At 47.4% G+C, this 22,820-nt stretch overlaps 1 protein-coding gene across 1 annotated transcript; it reads right to left on the reverse strand.

Moving 5' to 3' along the window:
- Positions 1-415: 415 nt before the first annotated feature.
- On the reverse strand, positions 416-22,808 carry ptpdc1a (protein tyrosine phosphatase domain containing 1a). Its single transcript, XM_030092040.1, has 10 exons — positions 22,660-22,808; positions 6,952-7,047; positions 5,694-5,865; positions 5,304-5,384; positions 5,107-5,225; positions 3,968-4,105; positions 2,949-3,892; positions 2,387-2,572; positions 1,327-1,437; positions 416-1,248 (listed from the first exon to the last, which is right to left on the reverse strand). The coding sequence occupies exons 2-10, from the start codon at positions 7,037-7,039 to the stop codon at positions 1,120-1,122; spliced, it is 1,968 nt and encodes a 655-aa protein (XP_029947900.1). The 5' UTR covers positions 7,040-7,047; positions 22,660-22,808; the 3' UTR covers positions 416-1,119.
- Between the last annotated feature and the right edge of the window lie 12 nt (positions 22,809-22,820).

The raw sequence follows: 22,820 nt of genomic DNA on the forward strand, positions 1-22,820 counted from the left end.
ATCAGTACATTACAGAAATGTTAACTTTATAACAATATGCTAATTTTTTGAGAAGGACCTGTATTATGTTGAATTCATTTTCTTCCCAGAGGAAAGCTTTGGACACTGGAACTCACCAGATGATTAAAAATAGAAACGATGATGGTAAAATGAGAGCAGCTTCATCCTGGTTCCCCATGATGTCCCGGACTGTTTTAATCAGCTTCATCATCTTTATAGTGCATTCAAACATGCATTTGAGTGTTTTATGTGGAAGTAATAAAAATCTGTTGGAAAGTGTGAAACTGAACCAAGTTAGTTTTTCATGTGTGACACTTGTTCTACAAGTCGTTTTAAAGAAACATGAAAAAGCTACAAATGACTGATGAATGTGAGTGTTTGTGCTACAAACAGAGTCCACGGCGGCTGCAGTCAGTAGAGTTTAATTCTGTAAGAAGTCTTCGATTGTAAGAGTGAAAAAATAGTAATTGTTTCCCACAGTGCACTGCACCGGTGGCTCTGCGGGACGCACTGCACGGAGGACAGAATAAATAGTGGACAGCAGTCAGTGTGAGAGCAGAGCACACGTTACAGACACACACAGCCTCAGGGGAGGAGATGGCACGTCGACATTTACAATGGCAGTACAGGAGGACAGTTTCAGTGAGCTAGCCCGGCTGCAGCGACGTGCACGCCACTTCAGAGTCTGATCACAGCTTCCTCTCACTTCCTGATCGACAAAGCTAAAAGCCTCTGGCCTCAAAGCCAGCATCTGCTTTGAAAGTTGTTCATTTCGGACATGCATACCCAACAGGAAACAGGAAGAAGACTGAAGCGTCCAGTGCACGTCCCAAACTAACGTTAGCTTCTGTGCTAACGCGCCGAAACTGCTCGATGGTTCCACGTTCTGAAGTAACGGTAGGGATTGTCCAGTTGCAGCTGCTCAGGAGCAGCTACTGTCGCTACACTCCTCACATCTGAAGAAAACCGAGAGAAAAGTTGTGCATTGAATAAAAGTCAAACTCTGTGACGTGGTTTAGTGAGGACGTGATGCAGCGTGTCGTCCACAGGAACAGTAGCAGGTAACAACAGCACTTCATGTGTTTATAACAACACAGGTTTACAGGAACGTTCAGAGCTTCACAGACGACACTCAGCGGAGTTAATGCCCAGAGGCGGCTCGGGAGGCTCGTCCCGTCTGGAGTGGAGCACGGGGGTCAGGATCTGGGTCAGGGTCTGGAACAGGGACGGCTGGGCGGCGGGCTCCGTCTGCAGAGAGAGAGAGAGAGAGAGAGAGACGCTCAGAGCTGGCGGAAACTGTCCGGCGTGCGCCGGGATCACTCTCACCTTGGTGAACGCTCGCACGGTCTGCTGCAGGAAGCTGCTCTCCACGTCCGGGGGCAGCGGCAGCAGCTGGGCGCCACAGTCCAGGACGCACAGCAGAGTGAGGCGGTGGTCCTGAGAGCAGCAGGACGGCGTTACATTAACACACTCACAGAGACACCTGACACCTGAACACCTGAAATCTCACCGCATGGGGAAGGGTTCAAACACTCCTTCAACCAAAACATGACATCAGGTGTTCTCCAAGGTTCTGTCCTGGGACCACTTCCATTTACTACTGATGTTAAGAACCTGAGTCTGAACATTCCTCATGAACAGCTCCATCTATATGCTGACGATACTGTCATTTACTGCAGCGGCGCCGCCATTTCTCAGTCTGTGGAGCTCCTGCAGGCTGCCCTACACCCCCACAACTACCACCGTTTGCTTCAGAACCTGTGCCTTAAAAACCAAAACGATGCTGTTTTCTAACTGTAGCCAGGAAGTCGATTCTCTTCTCGTCATTAAAGCCCTGCAGGCCAGGCAGATTCCACCAGTACTGCACAACATTCAGTTGATGAGCGTTAAACGTTCAGGCCTCACGTTGAAGCTCCAGTACAGAGACAGGCTGCTGCTCTTTCACTAACAAGTCCTGTTTTTCCTACACTGACAGGAAAAAACCAGTAGAGGTAACATTCCTTCTGTTGATTGGCTCTTGATGAGACTCATCTGGTAAAATAAAGGTTAAAAAAAAGTGAAAAACTACCATGTCAGACCACCAGATGTTGCTGTGTGACCACAGAAAAACCTCCATGTAGCAGACGAAGAAGCAGCTGTGCAGCTTGTTTAAATTCAATATTAAATTAAGCAAAACAAACATGAAATAAATAAGAACTGCTTGAAAGGAGTCATGCTTTGAACTCAACGTTTATACCGAAATAATTCCTGACAGAAGAACTATTTTTAGAATGTTAACTTGGCAGAAATCAACCACTAAGGCAGTGACTCAAGCTACAAGCTGAAATGTGAGGTTTTGCTTCAGACTTGTGACGGAACCGAGCTGAAAAGCAGAGGTCTGAGGGACCTTGTGCAGGGCGTGCAGGGCGCTGTGGGGGTCGGCGCTCCGCTGGCTCAGGCTCCTCACGTCCTCGCTGCTGATGATGGGCTCTTTGAGCTGCTCCAGCCACGACCACATGAGGCCCGACAGGACCCGGGGGTCCCTCTCCACACACAGACGCTCCCAGGCCCCCTCCCTGGAGTTCAGCTCCGTCTGCACAGCACAGCAGAGACCCCCCCCCCCCCGCCCACCCCCGGGGGCTTTCAGTGAGAGGAAACCAGCAGCGTCAAACGCTACGTAGAGCCAGATTCTGTTTGAGACCAGAGCTGAAGGCTTTCTGTGCTCCAGCTGAACAAGATAGCAGTTTACAAGACCAACAGTTATTTGAAGCATTTCTTTCAAAAAACCTGACAGGATGATCATGAGAGATGTGACAGCAGTGGTGCAGAGGAAGGTCTAGCATGAAGAAATGAATCAGGGTTCGAGTCGGGGACGGTGGGTCACAGACTCTGATCTGGATCGTCTCAATATCTGACTTTCTCACAGATGTAGAGGTGGGTGAGGGGTGGGGGTGGAGGGGGGGTCCTACCTGCCACGCTGACACCTTGGTGCTCAGATCCTGGTCCATTAGGTCCAGAGCCAGAGCTTTGGCCACCATGAGCCGGCGGGCCTCGGGGGCCAGTTCAGACTGCAGGCTGATGAAGGGGGCCCGGGGCCGGTCCTCGTGGCCGAGGGGCAGCCTGCTCCGGGGGGGCAGCACAGGCACTGTGGAGCTACACGGGGACACACTCCTGTGCGTGACCTTTGACCCGGCATCCTGAGGCGGTGGAGGGCACGCTGGAGGAAGGCTGCTGTGGGACAGGGAGTGCTGGAGCAGGCTGCTGAGGGGGGGCTGGCCCTGCTGCTCCAGCCTGTGGAGGACCGAGTCGCTGTAGCTCAGCCTCCTGCTGTGGAGCAGCGAGGACGCCCCGGGGCTGGCGGCGTTCTGCAGCCTCCACAGGGGGTCCAGGTCGCTGTCGCTGGCCAGGGCCTGGTCGTGAGGCGGTCTGGGCTGCAGGGCGTCCGGGCAGAGCGAGGGGGCGGGACACGGCGGGACGGGGATCCCCTTCCCTCTCATCTCCTTCCCCAGCTGCTGCAGTGCCTGCTGGGACACCGTCTTCTCCACCTCGGCCGTCAGGTCGGGGAGCTCCGCCCACTCCTCCTCCACCACCACCTGCCGGTCGGCCGCCACGTCCGCCAGCAGCCGGCACGCCAGCCGGACGATCTTGGGCACGTTCTTCATCAGGCGCGCCTCGTAGCCGTGCAGCAGGTGGCGCTGCCGCGTCAGGTACTGCGACAGGGTGACGGCGCCGGCCCGGGGCTCGGCGCAGGAGAAGACGCTCCGCAGAGGGACCAGGAACTGGGCGAACTCTCGGACGCACAGCAGCTGGCCCCGGGTCTGGATGGAGTTGGGCCGTTTGGCGCGGACGAACAGGATGGCCTGGTCGGCCGTCATCCTGCTGGTAAAGACCAGGTAACACGCCAGCAGCACACCTGACCGACACAACGCACACGCCGCTTTACCACCACGACCCACCGGCGGACAATTCGCAGAACGCTCACACTGACCTGTCCGACCCAGCCCGGCGTGGCAGTGAACGGCCATCTTCCCCTCCTGGACTGCAAAGGACATGACTTTGACCATGTCCAGGATGGTGGTCAGAGAGGCCACGCCGTAGTCCTTCCAGCCAAAGTTGTAGTAGTAGACTGAAACAAAGGAAGACTTCTTGAAGAAGGTACTTATGTATTGATTCTGTCTCATCTGAGTGAAGACAAGTGAAGAAGTCTCTGGATTGGTCCAGACGGAGGGCAGACATCCCTCCCCTCACTGTTTTTTTGTGACTGATCTGTCAACCGATTAAATCCCGGAGTCACCAACTTCTCCCCAAACAGATTACCGACGTCATTGTTGTGGGTAACAACCACAAGCAACCCTGATGTACAGTCTCCTCAGCAGATCTCAATGAGTGCCTGCAGATCTCAGCTCATTTGAAGTGGACCACAGACCCGGAGTCCAGGTGAGCTTTCACACCTGCCCAAATGGAGCTTACTACCTCTGGAATGAACTCTGGACCAGAACAGTGCTGCGGTAAAATCACTGTCATTACTTACGCAGCAGGAAAAACCAGCCTGTATTAATGCTGCTCCAGTCGTCTCCAGAGAGCTCGTTAGGAGGAGGAAGTAACTCCTGAAAACAGGGTGCAGTACCGTCCCTCAGCTAGCACCTGGTTACAAGGGACTGCACCACATCCGGGAAGCAAAAGACAACAGCAGTGACGGTGTCGGGGGAAATGCTAGATGCTTCTCTCTTTGTGGTTTCATAGCCATGACTGCTGCTCAGGGTCGTGAACCAAGCTGAGGTAAGAATCCAACCTGCTCCTCTGAAAGAACCTTTAGATCCTCTGAGCTCAGATCCAGCACATTGTCCACAGAACCTTCAGTCACATAGTGAAAACACTCCCTAAAACCAGGAGATTCAGTGGATTGTAACGCTGCTGTTGCTAAGAAACGCCTCCAGCAGCCTCAGAAAGAGGAAACACCAAGGTCACTGCAGCCAGAGGCGACAGTCCCGGAGTGAAGGAACAGCTCTGCAGCAAAGAGTCTGGGGAGGCCGTCCTGGTTCCGACGATCCAAACACTGAAGAGGACGGACCGGCCTCGGTTTGGTGTGTTCACCGTTCCCTCAGAGTCCAATAAAACCCCACTCACTGCCTGCCTCCATGAAGGTCTCAGGTCGATAAGTGAAGCCGCTCTCGGGTTCCAGAGGGTATCCACAGCTAGCATGTTCTCCGGGCCGCTGCAGGTTAATGACCGTCTTCAAACCGCAGCTGAACACAAAACACACCCGACAGCCGTGAGTCCACACACACCCAGACTCCACAGCGGTCTGCTGACGGAAGCCCTACCTCTCAAACTGCTGGATGATGTTGTATTTGTCCATGATTTCAGTGGAAGGCCTCGCCATTGCTAGCAAGTTGTCAGTAATCCTGGAAAAGAAGAGAGGGCCAGTTAGAGGGAGCTGTGCACGCAACAAAATCCTCCAGGGAGGGCAAAACCCGAGGCTGTGTTCACTGTGGAAACAAAGATTTTACAGTTGACCAAGAAATTCAAGGCTTTGGATCGCCACAACATATAACACATAGCCACAAGCTAACGATAAACATGGAGCCACCAGCTAGTCTTTCATTAATGTCCTTTAATAAACGGCACACATATGTCAAATGTTTAAAAAGTGACTAAATAAGGATGATTTCGTAGTGACACTGTATTTCTGGATGAGGCTGAGTCCACCGCACCAGGACGAGTAGAGTCCCTTGATGGCTTGCTCCTCGTCGCTCCAGCGAGAGGGGTTCTCGTATTTGCAGGCTCGGCCCCCGCAGGCCATGGAGCACTGCATGTGCCCGGGGATCACATGCCTCAGCGTCTCCCCCATCTTGGTGTACTTTGCTGTGGGGACCCTCGCAATAGCTGGAAGACAAAAACAACACAAAGCACAGCGGTGAGGCTCTTCGTGACCCGGAGCGGCTCCGGCTGTGGTTACATCTCCGGATCCCGGCGAGCAGCGGGGGCTCCATCACCCGGTGAGAGGAGGAGGAGGAGGAGGAGGAGGAGGAGGAGAGGACCTCCAGGGCGGAGCTGCGTCTGCTGGAGGCCACAGCGCCTCCAGCAGGGCGGTGGCGGCGCCACGTCCTCGCTGCTGCGCCTGCATCTCACATCTCACCGCACCGACAAAGGGCCGGCGCCCATTCACGGCCCGTCTCTTCAGCGGCAGCACCTGTCCCCATGGCAACCGTCTCCACGGTGAAAGGTCGTCCTTCATTCATCTGCTGCAGCCAGAAGCTCCTCCTGCTGTTTTTGATGATCGCTTTGTGCTTCATCTGAAGCCGAACACACACCCAGCAACACACTCCGGCACAGGATTCTAGGCTCTAACACACACTTTGAAATGTTTCAGTCTGACATTCAGTCTCAACTGAAGAGCTGATCACACCCCAAAAACATGAGCGCTCAGAGAGAACGAGACGGAGACATGGCAGAGGCTCATTTCTCGAGGAACAGTGGACACAGTTAAAGACGGCTGCAGTGAAACCTGCTCGTTACATTCAGGACGACTGAGATTCATTTCAGACAGCTGAGCTGTCACACAGAAACTGCTTGTTACATGGGTTCACACAGCTTTACTCCTCTTTGCTGTTAGTGATCAGAAAGTTATTCTTTAAATCAATACTATGATGACTGACAGTCAAATCTCTTTCTCAGTTAATGAGATGAAGACGAGTTAAGATGAGATGAGGTGCACCTCCTGGACAAACATGGACAGACTCCACACACATTCAGGCACAACCAAATCACAAAGTCTCAGGAGGTTCAGCTGCATTCCGCTGTTTTTATACTGAAATCTACTATTCACTGCTGAAAAATGAGACTGACGTCAGCAGATTTCATCATTTGGCTGAAGCTGAAGCTGAAGCTGAAGCTGAAGCTGAAGCTGAGGCTGATGCTGAGGCTGATGCTGAGGCTGATGCTGAGGCTGATGCTGAGGCTGGCTCCTACCTGTCTGCATGCCTCCTGCGATGTGAGCGCCGTGGGCCGAGCCGCTGGCCGGAGGCAGGTCGCTCCGCACGCCGACTCCCGCTGCCATGGCCGGGACTGAAAGGTGGAGCAAACACTGAGTCAGAGGAGCTTCTCGAGGCCGGGAGAGGAAGGAGCGTTGCCTGGCAGGGCGCCCCAGAGGGCCGGGGGGCGTGGCCTGAACGCACCAGGTGCTCAGTTACACCTGCACGGGTCCTCAAGATGTCAATAACAGGGAGGGCCGGGGAAGGTGGAGAGACCGGGCCCTCGCTCTGAGGGTGGACGCCGCAGGGCGTGGCTGAGGGGATGGACGGTGAGGAGATGAGCATCAGGACGCCGAGATGCACAGTCAGGCTGATTTCTGACGAGTCGCCCCGGGAGCATGTGTGGAAGGTCGAACGGAGTCTCTGATTGGAGTGCAGCGGCTCCGCAGGGGTGTCGGTTTAACTGCAGGGGCCAAGTGTCTCTCACGTTACAGCGCAGCATTAACAATTGAGCAGGGTCGCTGTCTTCACAGGCCGACTGTCTGACGGCCCGGCCATTCCCTGACCTCTGACCCCTCCTCCACAAACACACAAGACGTCTCCATCACAGGCCCACGCTTCTGAAGGGCTGGAGAGGCTCCAGCTAGGAAGGTTTACAGCTCCGGATTATAGAGCATCTTCCTCCCCTAACATCCAGATTATAGAGCATCTTCCCCCTCTGACTGATGTAACTATCTATAACTGTGTTTTATTGATTGATCTGACTTGAACGGAGCTTAACTTCTTGGTGTTCTGAATAATGGAGGGTGGTTTTTATTTTTGGACTTCCTCTGAGGTGTAATCCACACTTGCTTCAGCAAATCCCAGCCGAGGACGTTCCAGCATCCCAGCGGAGAGAGGCTGGTCTGGCGGGTCGGGCGGGGTGTCCGGTTCGAGCCCGACACCACCTGGTCGCGCTAAGAGGAAGCTCCGCTCAATCACCAGCTGCTCCTTGTGACGTCCGCACATCAAATATTAACACGTTCATGGAGGGGCGCCCGCAGACACGCACCCCACTGCCAAGTGTTCGCTCTGCTCTCCAGCTCTCTGGCTTCAGGTGATCCAATCACTTCCACGGTCTCAGCTGGAGAAAACCAAGCACCTGGCCATGCAGACTGTTTCTGCAAACTTTTGTGACAGAATGTGTTGCATTAAGGAGCTCAGTGAATTCCAGTTGCACACTGACAGGATGTTAGGATGTCCCCATCACACTTCATGGCTCTCGATACCGATCTGATCTGTAGTGCAGCAACCAAGTCAAAGGCCTTGACTGACAAATCACGCAACCCGACAGACGAGTCTGGCAGGAGAAAGGTTCATGTCTGACTGATCGTGCCACCTGTAAACTTTTGGGGGGGCGGGGGGGTTATGGTGTGGGTTTGATTTTGAGGAACTGGACTCAGCCCCTCAGTCCCAGTGAAAAGAACTCTGCAAGCTTCAGCAGAACAAGACATTGGGACTGTTTCATGCTTTGAATCAACAGTTTGCAGACACCACTTCTGTCTCCAAGATGTCGGCTACCAGTGCTGAGGCAGGTCCAGAAAGACCCGGATGATCCAGCGTGACTGGCCTGAACAGAGTCCAGACCGCTACAGCTTTGGGATGAATCTCATCGGATGCTCTGAGGAAGCGCTAACACGTGGCGGGAGGGAGCATACGCTGAGCCGTGGACGTGTGACAGCTCCGATAATGAGCGTGGGAAGTGAGAGGCTGACAGGGAAACAGAGGACGGGAGGCCTGAAACACTCCGGCTGATCACGCCTGCTGGACGAGCTGCTTCACTGTTTCACAGGTGTGCACCACAAGCAGCCGCAAGCAGCACATTCCCAGCATGCATCACTGTTTCAGGGTTTCCCTCAGTGCTTTATAGGCCTGGGGAGCCGCCAGGCTTTTCTTGCCCCCCCCCCCCCCCCCCCACGGCCAGGCTAAGCGTCGCTGGTTTATTTATTATAAACATGTTTTTTTATGCACCAAAACAGCAACACCAAAGACGGTCTCTGGAGCTTTTAATGGCATCTTGTGATACGGTTTCAATGGCGACACCTTATGGTCGATATGTGAACACATCGGGGGTCAGAGGTCAGGTGTATTTTCATCAGAGAGCCGCGGTTCGTTGATGAGGCAGAGCCGGTGCGAGTGGTCAGAGCAGCCTTCTGCGAGTCGCGATGGTAAACATCGAACTTGCAGATTTAATCCAGAATGGTTCGTGTTCTATCCTCAGAATGATTCACTGTCCAGACGGTGGAACTGCTTCTGTTTAATGAAGCAGAGCGAACAAGATGCTTCATCAGTCTGGGGGATTCCATTCATGCATTCTTCTTCTACATGCTTCACACTGCACTATACATCTAACAGTAACACTGCGCCCTCTGCTGGACTGAAGGAGGTACTGCTGGACTTCTGCACTGCTGTGAACTCCATAGAAACAACAAATACTTAAAGGTGCATTAAGGAGTTTTTCAACTTTAAAAATACTTATTTTCCACCATAAATATGTTACACATTTTTTAATGTGTACAATGTGCCCTGACTTACAAGTAACGCTAACAGCGCTAAATTGTCACTTGAAAGTTGCAGTGCCGGTCCGGCACCAGAATTTTTGGGGGGAGAATTTGAGAGGAATGATGTAATGCACGCTCCGGCTGGCCTGATTTAGTTAGGTTTCGTTTTGTCCACCATTACTCCGCCAGATGCTTAGTGAGCAACAACTGAGCAGGAGCTTCCAGAAAGTAAGAAAAGACTGGCTTCTAGCACTGCCACAGCTCCACACAGACTTCAACAGGTAAAAGAAACTTACATTTTACTCAAACACTACTAAAAGAGCGAGGAAGGAGTTCCCTACGGAGCCCCGCTGGTGTCAGGGTGCAGAAAACTTTATTAAGGTGAGGGAAGGCGAGGGAACGCCCTCTATAGTGTGCGAACGGGATAAATAAAGCGTTCCCTCGCTATAATAAAGCGAGCGCACAGGTTACTAAAGCGTTCCCTCGCTATATTAAAGCGAGCGAACAGGATAAATAAAGCGTTCCTTCGCTATAATAAAGCGAGCGCACGGGTTATTAAAGCGTTCCCTCGCTATGTTAAAGCGAGACAACGGGATAAATAAAGCGTTCCTTCGCTATAATAAAGCAAGCGCACGGGTTATTAAAGCGTTCCCTCGCTATGTTAAAGCGAGCGAACGGGATAAATAAAGCGTTCCTTCGCTATAATAAAGCGAGCGAACGCTATGCTGTTGACGCAACCGAGCTGAGACGAGCGGCACTGTTTCCGGGTCGCAGCTCGGAACACCACAACAGTCAGCAACCACAGAGACTGCAGGGGGCTTCGGGTGAGTATTTTAGCGACGCTTAACTGCGGTATGCATGCGTCTTTCTTTATGTGTGTGTCTGTGTGTGTGTTTGTGCTTGTGCGCTACTTTATCGTGTTTTATTTTTATTTTTTTTGCCGGTGTGTGTTGGCTGCATGCATGCAGTGTTTAATACGTGTGGATTACGGGCTTTATCATGCTTTTTAGCTAGTCCAAACCCTACAATAGACATTAACATGGTAATAGTTTATTTTTGGCGCTAAGGAAAAGCCATTTTGTGTGAAATTAAAGATTTTCTGGGGCCAATTCTGAAACCCGGAAGAGAAAACGCTCTGTTTCAATGAAAATCCCGCCTCTCCCTGTGGACTTTGACTTGATAGCTTACTTCAGCCAATCAGCGCTTCAAAACAAAACGTCATCAAAATGCGTTAGCTTCTCTAAGGGTTAGCTTTAGCTCTTTAGCTCTAGCTTCTCTACACACAAAGACACGCGACAACGTCTTTTCCTGTTAGAAACCAGGCGCAGACTCTTGCTCTTGTAATACTTGGTGTTTTGGCTATAACTTTACTTATTGCAGCTTTCAGACGATGGTTTAAGTTTATCTCGGTAATCTCTGCTACGCGCAGCGATGGCGTCACTTCCGGTTCAGCCACAGGATTTCCCCCAAAAAATTGAAAACAAAAAGCGGCAACGCCGATTGGTGTGTGTCTGTCTAAATGTTTTATGTTTGTCTGTACTGTTTGGTCTCTTAATAAAAAAAAAAAAAAAAAAAACGCTGATTGGCTTGGCCGTTTCACGACCGAGGGCCTGCAGGGGGAGCCGAAGGGGGGCGGACTCAGGGGAGCTCTCGGCTGCTAGTGACGTCACTAGAACAGACAGACCTTTTGCACTCGCACGAGAGCATTAAAATGTTTACAGAACAGTAACAGCACAAGCAAAAGTTTTAACGGCACAAACCAACACAAACAGAGCGCTAACAAAACTGACTATTTTCCCAAAGTTTTGCGTAGGGCTGGGGGCCATCTTGATGCAGGTCTGAAGACCTTGCACAGGGAAAACTTTGATTAGGACCTGTAAATGTGCTGTGCATACTAATTCCTGATTTTATTCCATTTTTAAAATGATGAAATCAGACAAATTAAATGGTGTTCTTTGTTTTTTCCAATAATCTATAGCTTTTAATTTTTTTATGCTGCATGAAGACATAATTGAGTTGCATCAGCCTATAGCCATGGCTGTCCTAAATATATGCAGGTCCTGGACTTCACTCTGCAGAAAAAAAATTAGACCACAGTGAGCAAAAATGTGACAGAAGAAAAAAAAAAAAAAATGGCCAGAAACGACTTGGGATACTGAGGGTTAATATGGGATGAAATGTGTTGCCATACAGACTGTGAACACATTAATGTTACTCTTCTCAGGGAAATGGAGGGCCGCTCATCATTAATGGAGTTCCTCTGGGAACGGAATGTTGCTGAAGAAAACATCTGTAGGATTCACAAAGATAAGGTAACATGTTGATGACCTATAATTCCCTTATGCCAATTTATATTTTTTGTACTGTTGTTTAATCTTTTTTTTTTTCTGGAATTAAGTCAAAAGTTACAGGAAAATTTTCAATTAAAAAATATAGCTCTAAATTTAGCCTTCTTTGTTGTCACAAATCCAAAAGATATCTTGACAATTGCCACAAATTGCTGATAAATTTTCAAAATGCATTTGATTTTAAAAAGATATGATTATGCCTACAGAGATTTATATGCTAACTGTTGAAGTCTTAAAAAATGTTATAGACTTAAAATGACAGCAACTGTAAAGTGCTCATTGTCTTCTCTCATTTCGAGGTCCTCAAAAAGTTATTGTGACTCAAACTTAATTTAGAAACCTACTTTTACTTATGGTTTCTGTTTTTGTTTGTGCGTTATTGCAATACAAGTTGAATCAATTATATCACTGAAATTAGTATGGTAACTTTTCTTTACAATGTTTACCTTCCACAGATTGATGCCCATGTGATTCCATTGATGTCAGATGGCAATCTAGCCAAGTACATCCCCCAGTACGGTGATCGATTGGCTGTGATAGCTTTCTGTGTTAAGCAACAATCTACTGACAGAAATGCAGATAAAAAGAATGCAGAAAGGAAGAGTCACTTGTTGGAAAGATTAAGATCAAAACTCTCCAATAAAAATCCAAGCCCCAAGGAAATGCAGAGAGTGGAAATTTCAAAGAATTTTTTTGGAAACCAAAGTGCAAAGAAGAAGAGAAAGCGGGTTACAATTGGCTGGATGAACTACAGCGAGAAAGACAGACAGTTCAAGCAAGTTCGAGAGCCAAAAGGAGGAGGGGTAAGGCATGAAACCCTGGATATAAAGACCACCGTAAAGGAAATGCAAAAAATGGCAGAGGGCTGGTTTTTCCCAGATGGAAAGTCACCTTATTTGGAGCTCGGAGATCTTCAGTGTCACATTGGGGACATCTCTCACCGAATTGTCGACAACAGTTGTACAGTTGAGGAGTTATATGCAGCATGTAAGGTGAAAGTCCTCAAGTTGTATCTCTTCACAAAACAGAAGGAGAACATGGACAATGGCCATGTTGTAGAAGAAGAGACGGAGACACCTGTTGTTTACGTGGAAGATTCAGGTGCAGACGAAGAAGCACCTGAGATAGAGGCTGGGCCAGCTGTACTTCCCCAGTCTGATAACCAGCAGTTGGTTACAATTGACATGACCATGTTTGACTCAGAGGATCCACAAGACATGATGAACCAGCAACTACTGCTAATACAATCTGATGAAATGTCACAACCCAAAGAACAGGCAATGGAGATGGGCCACTGGGAGGAGATCCTGACAGCCAACACAGACAGACATGGTCGTCCACTCAAAGAGACAAATCCCCTGATGGACGACTCTTATGATGATGAGGCCATAGTTGGAGCAGGAATTAGTGATGAATCTCAGGATCTAGATGACACTATACTGGAAGACATTGAAAAATGCAAGAGAGTGGTTGAAGTGCGAAGAGGATATGCTCTCACTGACCTCATGAGAATATTCAGTGACCCAGCTATTATGGCGCTCGATTTGGATGTCCGCATGAAACTTCAGAATGGAACGTTGGAACCGGGACACGGCTCTGGTGTTTTCCGTGATTGCTTATGTGAATTCTGGAGTGAATTCTACAGCAGGTGCACATTGGGGGCAGATGTCAGGGTCCCCTTCTTACAACACGAGTACCAAATTCATGAATGGCAATCTATTGCAAGAATTCTTGTAAAAGGGTGGCTTGCAGTGGGATATTTCCCTGTACAACTCTCCCCTTCCATTCATGGAGGAAGCGCTGTATGGTACCACCTACAGCAGCATCAGAGACTCATTCATGCACTACGTATCAAAACAAGACAAGGAACCTTGAGCAGGCATTGGACAACTTTCAATCTGTCGACCAAGAATCACTCATCGACACCCTCGATGCACGAGTGTCACCAGATTCCCACAGCAGAAAATGTTTCAGCACTTTTGTCACAGTTGGGTCACAAAGCACTCATACAAACTCCCATGTTTGTCATTGAATGGTGGAGGCCTATCCTGAGCCCTCTTGCTGAAACTTTGACACCACAGCAACTAGCAGAGCTCATGTTGGAGCGAGTTCCAAATTCTAAGCGTGTGAAAGAAATCCTAAAGTTTCCACAAGACATGAGTTCCACACAGAACCGAGTGGCCAGGCACCTCAAGAGATATATTGGGGAGATGGCTGACAGCGATCTGAAGCTCTTCCTCCGTTTCTGCACAGGTGCTGATCTTTTACTTGGGAAGGAGATCACGGTGACCTTCACAGAAACAAGTGACTTCCAATGTCACCCCCAGGCTCACACATGTGGATGCAATCTCTTGCTACATGACAGTTATCAAAATTACCCAGACCTCCGCGGTGACTCCGCGGTGACACAGCTCAGCCTGGGTCATGGATATGGCTTGAAAAGTGCCTCTGTTCTCTGAAAGGCTGGTTTGTTTCACAAATGTCTTTTGAAAAATGACTTTTTACAAACCATTGCTAACCCGGTGCCAATATGTGTTGAAGGAGTACTCCTAAAATGTTTTGTTACAAGGTTCTAACATATGTATTACAAAAAACAGAGATACTGTTTAAACAAATGGCTGTTTGTGATGTTAGAAGATGAATGTTGCCTTGTTGCATTATTTTGTTGTTTACATGATCAGCAAGTTGTTTAGTTTGCTTACCTGAAATTGCTGTGTACACTAAACCTGCACTGTTTTGAATTTTTGGCTCTTATTGATAAGGAAATTTCATTTAATTATGGGGCTACTTGAATCTATTTGAACCCATTTAAACAGCTTTTTGTTTTGTTGAAAGGTTTGGATTTATTTAAAACAGCTGTCACCAGTTGTTCTGGTTATCCTAAAAGGTGTAACAGATGTTATGCACAGTTTTAATATTGCATAGTTTGGAAGAGTGATTGAATTTGTTATTTTGTTTCAGCAGGTGTTTGTGAAAAAGTGAAGGTTATGCACAGTGTTCTCCAAGAAGCAAAACAGCACTTTACGATTGGATTTTATAGTTAAGTGTATTTACAGGGAAAAAAAAGAAAACTTCAAGGCATAATGTGCAATTCTTTATTTGAAAACTTGTTTATATGCAGTTTTTTTCACCTTTATTAAAAGTATTTCCAACTCTGTGTTGATCTTATTATTGGCTAAAAGTCAATCATAGCCTACTTATTTGTAAATATAGACAGTAAAACATGCAGGAACAAGGAAATTGTCACATTCCATTTTTAATGCACACAAACTTTTTCTTTAATACCAATAAGCTTCACTTAAAAAAAAATCTGTTTCCAAGACACAAGCACATCTGCAGAAAATAAGCCAAACATACACCCTTGGCATGCAAACCACATTTGACAGAATGGAAGCTAGAAATAAAACTCTGGCGACTCTCTCCTATGGATTACTTCCATAGCCACTGTAAGAAAGGCCACAAAGTGTGTATATAGTGTGCCTTCTAGAATAAATGTATTTAGTTGCGACACGGGGTTAAAGTTATCGAATATGTCACGCCGCCACGCCCCCCTCCACACCTGTGGTTCAGTGCTGACACTTCGGAGCAGCATCACATGGGCAGAGGGGTCGATCGGAAAGTTTGTGTGCGTCACTGACAAGTAAGTTCACTTATCACTCATTTACCACCGTCGGCTCATGATGTCTGCTGCTGCATGTTTTATGTTGGTTTGGGTTTAATACCTGGCGGGTCGGTTTATTTGCATCATTGCATTCCCTGTGGTGCTGTGGATGTTGTAACTTGAGGTTTATTGTGTACAATAATCACCTTCTTGTCAGTTTTGTGTTAATCGTTTATTTCTTTCCTCTTTGTTTAGAAAACCACACCCCACACCCACAAATACAGTCTGTATGATGCCTGCTGAACTGTGAATAAAACCCTTTTTTCCCCTGGAACCTGCGTCCTCATTACTCCTCACCCCTGAAGTGGCCGCAAGTGGTGTTCTGGCCGACACACCGGACATGAACTGTAGATAATTCCAGGACAAGTCCTAACCCCAAACGGGATTCCTCCACTTCAGCCGTTGACAGTGCAGCTTCCAAAATGGGACGGTTCGAGTCCTCAGCATCAAAAATTGAGGTTCCTCCTTGAACTTCATTTTATTCAGTTTATATAACAAGCGATTTTCCAGCATAGTTTTTCAGAGTTGAAATAATAAAAAAATAATAATACATTTGTATAGCGCTTTTCAAAACACTCAAAGACGCTTCACAATACAGCAAAATAAATAAAAACAGCAGCATAAAATCAACAGCAGTAAAGAAAAAAAACTTTAAAGGTGCATTAAGGAGTTTTACAACCTTAAAAATACTTATTTTCCACCATAAATATGTTACACATTTTTAATGCTGTGTACAATGTGCCCTGACATATTCATTACCAGAACCTCTAACAGCGCTAAACTGTCACTTGAAAGTCACAGTGCCGGTCCGGCACCAGAGTTTTTTTGGGAAGAATTTTAAAGGAATGACGTAATGCGCGCTCCGGCTCGTTAGGTTTCGCTTTGTCCGCCATTACTCCGCCAGATGCTTAGTGAGCAACAACTGAGCAGGATCTTCCAGAAAGTAAGAACAGACTGGCTTCTAGCACTGCCACAGCTCCACACAGACTCCACCAGGGAGAAGAAACTTACATCTTACTTGAGCGCTTCTAAACGAGCGAAGACGGAGTCCCCCTCTTCCGTGCACGCGAGCCACAGGCATGAGTTTTTCACTAAGCTGCATTACGCCCAAGGCCTGCAGGGGGCGCTGTTTCGCATAAAACGTGCAAACTCCTCGATGCACCTTTAAACATTAAAGGCAATTTTGAACAGGTGGGTTTTGAGTTCTTTCTTGAAGGTGGGGAGGTCGGAGCAGTCCTGGAGAGGTTGGGGCAGGTGGGGGCGGCCATGGAGAATTCTCTGTCTCCCCAGGTAAATGGAAACAAACGTCATTCCAAAAAACGAACTTTACAGTATGCTTGGGAAAATAGTAAGCAGTAATGCCAAGTTAACCACTGTAATGATGAGCAGTGTGATTGATGAGTAAGATAAGGACCATCTGTTACAACTAACTTAGAAAGATAAAATAAACTGCTGGCGACTGTGATGAGCTCTGGATGACCCCTGACCAGTACTGACAATGGCGCTGTCCTTGGTGCTGAAGCCAGGCCCCCTCTGCATAGTTGTGCTGTGTTCACAACTGGGAGTGGATAGCATCCCTTAGTGCAACATAAAGGTCCAAAGCCTGGTGTCGATCATTGGGGAAACTCAAATTCAGCTCATCCATTAGTGTGATGCATAGCTCAAAAACGTCCTCCTCACAGGGCACTGCAGCGAGGAAAAGGCACGAGTCCTTGGCTATCTGTAGATCTGTGGTGTTTGGCGAGACCGTGAAGTCATGTGTACCCCATAGCTGGGGTGCCATGAACATTGCATTTGGGATCCCGCTAGGTTGCATCGGGTTTCTCGTTGGTCGGATCCGGTGTGCATTCCATACAGCCACAATCTCATCCAGTTCCTCCTGCAAAATAAATAGAAATATACCAGAAAAACATCAAAAGTATCTTTTAATAAAAAGTTAATTGTTAATTATATTGTAAAAATAATAATAATTATATCCACAAGCGCGGGAAGGGGGGCGCTGCCGGAGAAAAGTATATATTTTAAAAGAAATTAAATTTGAATTGTTTGTTGAGGAGACTCCGCCCTCACCCTGAAGCAGCTTCTTAATCGAACAACAATGGCAGACAGCAAGCAGAAGAGAATATCTGATTTTTTTTCACGGGCAATACTTTCAAAAAATCAAAATCGAATGTTCCCGAGGATGGCAAAGGTAAAAACTACAACATTGCGGCAGCTGAAACTGAAGTCCCGTCAGCTCGCGGCTCAGCGCAGCCCGTCTCCCCAGAAGACAGCAGTGCTGCCGCTGTCTGCTCATATCTGTTTGTAGCTTGCTGTTGGTTTGCGGGACTTGTGTTCATCTGTTGATGTTTTTTTAATCTATCCTTACAACCTGTCATGTCAGAGGTAGTGAGTTTTGGAGTATAGACCCAAAACTACGTATAGTAGCTATAGAGGGTTTTCACCGACGTCACGACTTGGGCGGTGCCCTCGCTGCGCCGCCATATTGGAGATACTCAGTGTAAACAATCACACTGACAGTAGTCGCGATTGTGTGTTATGGAACAATTTGAGTGTGTTCAGTCGTGTCGAAAGCTCGTCAAAACGGACTGAAGAAGCACAGGAATATCGGGAAGGCCTTGGGTTACAAGAGAAAGCCCGATATTTCGAGAAGCTACGGTTTATTGGTGGTAAAGATCCGTCGGAGTTGGCTCACACCTCCTGGACCCTCACTGGGGACCAGCACTTTCGTCGGGGTTGGGGTTCTAAAAAATTGATTAAAACGCAAATATTACGAAGCTGATGGCTACAAATAGTGTGATAGCTGAAATATGTTTTTTGTTTTGTTTTTTTACATAAAATACTTTAAAAATCTAGCACAAACTGTTTTTTCAGGAGTAATACATCTCTTCAGGCTACGGACAGAAAAATTCAAGTTTCTGTAGAAGCTAAACATTTGGGAATGATCAAAGTAACACATGAAGTCATTAATGAGCTCAAACTGTTGCTCTGTTTCACTTACCTGACAAGAAATGTGCCGAACAAATTTGGATGTTGTCCAGATTTTTCCCTCGTAGATCTTGGTTAAGCTTTGCTGACCACAGGCGCCTCCGTTCCTCTGATAGTTTTTGGCATTCCTCACCCAGGTTTTTTTTTTTTATAACTTTTGGAAGTCTATTCATTCATTCATTCATTCATTCATTCATTTTCTACCGCTTATCGGGTCGCGGGTGTCTGGAGCCGATCCCAGCTGCTGTGGGCGAAGGCGGGGTTTGCCCTGGACAGGTCGCCAGTCTGTCGCAGGGCGACGTCTTTATAATTCCAAATGTTTTTCTCGGTCTGACCTATTGGCACAACCAATGACACGGTGATAATTTACCATTTTTCTTGATAACGCTCTGGATCTTCCTTAGGACTCGTGCTTTGTTGTGATACGGAGTACCTCCAAGATGGCGACTTCCGGGTCGATGACGCGCCTGATGACGCGTCGAGAAAACCCTCTATTGACGCTGTTTTGTTTTTTTTCACATCTTCAGCACCAAGGACAGCGCTTGAAATAGTGATTTACTGCCGTGAACGGTTTTTTGTTCTCGCCTGTTCCTGTCATATGGTGAATTGCTACTGAACTCCTTTGGAGAAGAAAATTTAATAAAATATGAATTTGTTAAAACTTCTTAATGTTTATTTGAGTGTATCATATGATCATATGGCTTCCGGCCAGTAGCCTGAGCGCCATACAGCAGGGAAAAAATGCAACAGCGTCACTCCTTCATTCATTCAGTTGCCAGGCTCCTCTACTTAAAACACCTTCCTGTGCGCCTGATTATATCAGTATAATAATATTAATAAATAACGAAAGGAGTACATGTACAACAGTAGGCCTAGTGCTTTGCATTGAAGTCATAACCCCGCAACATTTAGTGTAAACAAACCTGGATTATGTTTTTGAAGAACAGCTGCACTAATGCCGTGTCCAGGAAATCTCCATCAAAAAGGCCCTCAACTTTCAGCTGTCCGAAGAACTCCATCCAGGTTTGAGCACCTTGTCTGCGCAGCATGCCCCACCAGCATTCAATGCGTTGATTTGCAGTACTGGCGCCAGAGATGTAACTTCGCTCTCCTGCCCTGTCATCTTCTCCATCACGTCTGAAGAACAATTGGATATCCCGCACAGTCACATTCTCAGTTCCAAAATCAGCACGTACTATTCTCGTCGGCATCCACCGAACTTCTCCACTGCATTCAAATAGTAACTGCTCGTGTTCAGCCAAATGATCCTGCGGGAAAAACCATCGATACATCCATTTATGCAGATTCCACATGGTTTCAGCTTATCGTAGGAATCTACATGCCAGATGAAATTGGGTCCTTTGGAAAAATATTGTCTGCGCTGGAGTCGACGGCGTCGGCGCAGTGCTACATTCTCTGGGTCAAGTAGCTGGATGATAATCCGAACATCTTCTTTTCTGGCTCGAATACCATGCTGCAAGCACTTCGCGTGCATCCAGCGGTATCCGTGGAGGTGACCATGAGTGATGATGAAGTCTATAGTTGTCTCAAGGTCAGCAAAAGTACGACGGCAAAGCGCATTAGCTTTCAGAATCCTTTTGAGATGGCTAAGACTTATAATGAATCCATTGGATGCAAGTGAAGCAAGTATTTCTTTGTATGTTAGCCCAATATGAAAATAAAAGAAAATAGCATCGATCATTTCCATTGTTTCGTTGGGCAGTCTGCGTGAACAGCATGCATCATCTCAGATCACGAACTCTCATAAAGATTATTATAGTGTTCGCTTGCTTTATTATTGCGAGGGAACGCTTTAATAACCCGTGCGCTCAATATAGAAGGCTGACACCAGCGGGGCTCCGTACTTCCTGTCTTCTGTGCACGCAAGCCACAGGCACGAGTGTTTCACTAAGCTGCATCATGCCCAAGGCCTGCAGGGGGCGCTGTTTCTCATAAAACATGCAAACTCCTTAATGCACCTTTAAAGAACATAAGAATATTAATGACTTTTAGACGAGGTCACACAGTCCAGCAGAGACCCCTTCAGCCTGAGTGCCCTGCTTTTACACCTTGATCATATTTGCACTTTATTTTTGTTCATTTATTTCACCTTTAAATGTGAACAGCAATGGCTTGTTTTAAGATTCACTAGGATTTAACTTAATTGAAAACAAATGATATTTATTTTAAATGTATTTTTTGTGTTTGTTAAAACTTTACTTTAAAGGTCTAATACAGGATTTTCTCGAAAAGACGAAGCCAAACGTCTGTTACTCACTGTTTGAACAACACCATGCTCCAGACCATCCGCCCGGCTCTCCTGCTTCTCGCGGAAGCGTGCGAGCGCGACCTCCTCTTCTCCAGACGTGCACGGCTCTGTTTACAGTTTCTGCGATCCGCCACGCTCATACATTAAGCTTGTTTTCCGAAACAGTTACAGTTTCATTATGTCAGACTCGCCATCGGTAAGTACTAGCTCAGAAGCTCACGGCTACATAAACACTCTGAATGCGCAAAAGGGAGAAGCTGATTGGGCGCAAGCACGGAGAACCGCCTTACGAAAGCAGCTCGTCAGAATGATTGACAAACAGACCCACCAGTTATTTAGGTGATCCACCCGGAAATCTAAATGTTGTATTGCACCTTTAAAATTGCGCCTTTTTGTAAGACTATGCATTTAACAAATGTTAATAAATGCATACAATAACACAAAATAGTCATAATTTCAAAATTTCTGTCAACTTTTAACTTTTTTTTTTTTTTTTTTTTTTCACATAAACACGGTGGGCTTCTCTAGCAGTCCAACCACCAGACTTAGCAAGTTTTCTGGGGAAAACCCTGCTGTCTCTACAACACACACTGCTTGGTGTTAGAGTGCATGTGAATGTGATTAACAGTGTGAGTTTAGCTGCGTTCAGTTTCCTTCCTGTCCATTACTCACTGCAGTCCGACTGCGCCGAGGTTTTCCACAGTGTACCAAACCCACACCGCTCCAACTCACTGTACTGGACTATATTACTGTCCTCATAAACACATCCAACCCCATGTGCCATTTCTCCCGGATGATTCAACACCTCCCGACATGCTTCCAGCTCAGAAGTCCACAGAGACTCCTCTCTGACTGGGCTGCCATGAAAACAGACTGATGAAAATGTCAATAATACACTTTGATGTACAAAACATGTTGAATTTCTACAAATATTTAGGCCTGATCACATGAGCTTTGATCAAAAAAATGACTTCATTCATGTTCTTTGGCTTCCACACAGTGGAAATAAGCTCACTCTTATAAAGAGATGTTTCCTCGTAAATCTGAGACAGCTGCAAAAAGTTCATTCTGATGATCATCAGCTCAGAAAAATTAACAAATATTCAGACTTAGATGAAATATCCAATGCTCTGCAAGACTTTAGTGCAACTGACATTTCTCAAAAATGCAGTCATGGTAGCAAAAGCTGGTAGCTGGTAGCAAAAGTCATGACTATTGTGAACAAATGGAGAAAACAAACCCTGGTGACAGCAGGTGTAACTCTGGGCCAAGAGAAAGAGCACTGTTATCACTGTCACCAAGACCTAATGAATGCCTGAAAGCCTCATCGCTCCCATCGCACTCATACTGTCTGAGTTTAAAGACTGACTGGTTTATCGAATACATCTGCCTGAGCAGATAAGAAGGTTCAGGTGAATAAAATTTGATTTGACGGTGCAGATGGTAAAGTTTGTATTAATGAAGGTGATACTAGGCAGCGCAGATGGTGACGTTTGTATAAATTAAAGTGATATCTGGTCAGGTGGGTATGAATGAGGGTGCTATTTAGCAGAGCAGATGGTCAGGTTTGCATGAATGAAGGTGATCTGTGGTCAGGCTGGTCTGAACGAGCGGAGGTGAGCGGAGTGTGTGAGGCGCTGACAGGACTGGTGAACATGTGCTGTTATTGACAGCTAACACTCTGATGAGGATGCTTCCGTGTGCAGAACCCCGGTGATCCCCGCTGTTCTCTCTTGCTTGAGCTTCATTCTGATGTCCGTGTCATCTGCAGACCCGTGCCCGGTGAGGCTGCCCTGCCTCCCGGTCCCGTTAGCCTCACCCGGCGCTGATGCTGCAGACTGCAGCCCTGACGCTAGCTGCTTAGCTTCCTAGCATGGTGGCAGACCGGAGGCCGACTCACCGTCGTCCTGTCGTCCGGGCTGTCTTCAAGAGTCCCGGGGTGGCGGGCTCATGTCTGCCCCGGTGCCGCCGCGGCGGGGTTCCGCCTCGTGCTTCCCCGGAGCCTCATCGCTCAGTGATGCTAACGCGGCTAGCTCCGAGGCTAACCGCTAGCTGACGCGT

Source organism: Salarias fasciatus, chromosome 5, assembly GCF_902148845.1.
Source record: "Salarias fasciatus chromosome 5, fSalaFa1.1, whole genome shotgun sequence".
Lineage (NCBI taxonomy): Eukaryota > Metazoa > Chordata > Actinopteri > Blenniiformes > Blenniidae > Salarias > Salarias fasciatus.

What these genes read in the sequence shown, in the direction of transcription:
- ptpdc1a (XM_030092040.1), bottom strand. Translation starts at nt 7,039, where the DNA reads ATGGCAGCGGGAGTCGGCGTGCGGAGCGACCTGCCTCCGGCCAGCGGC. An exon ending in AAGGGACTCTACTCGTCCTG is followed by an intron (nt 5,385 to 5,693) that starts GTGCGGTGGACT and finishes CTTCTTTTCCAG; the next exon opens with GATTACTGACAACTTGCTAG. An exon ending in GACCTTCATGGAGGCAGGCA is followed by an intron (nt 4,106 to 5,106) that starts GTGAGTGGGGTT and finishes CCTTTGTTTCAG; the next exon opens with TCTACTACTACAACTTTGGC.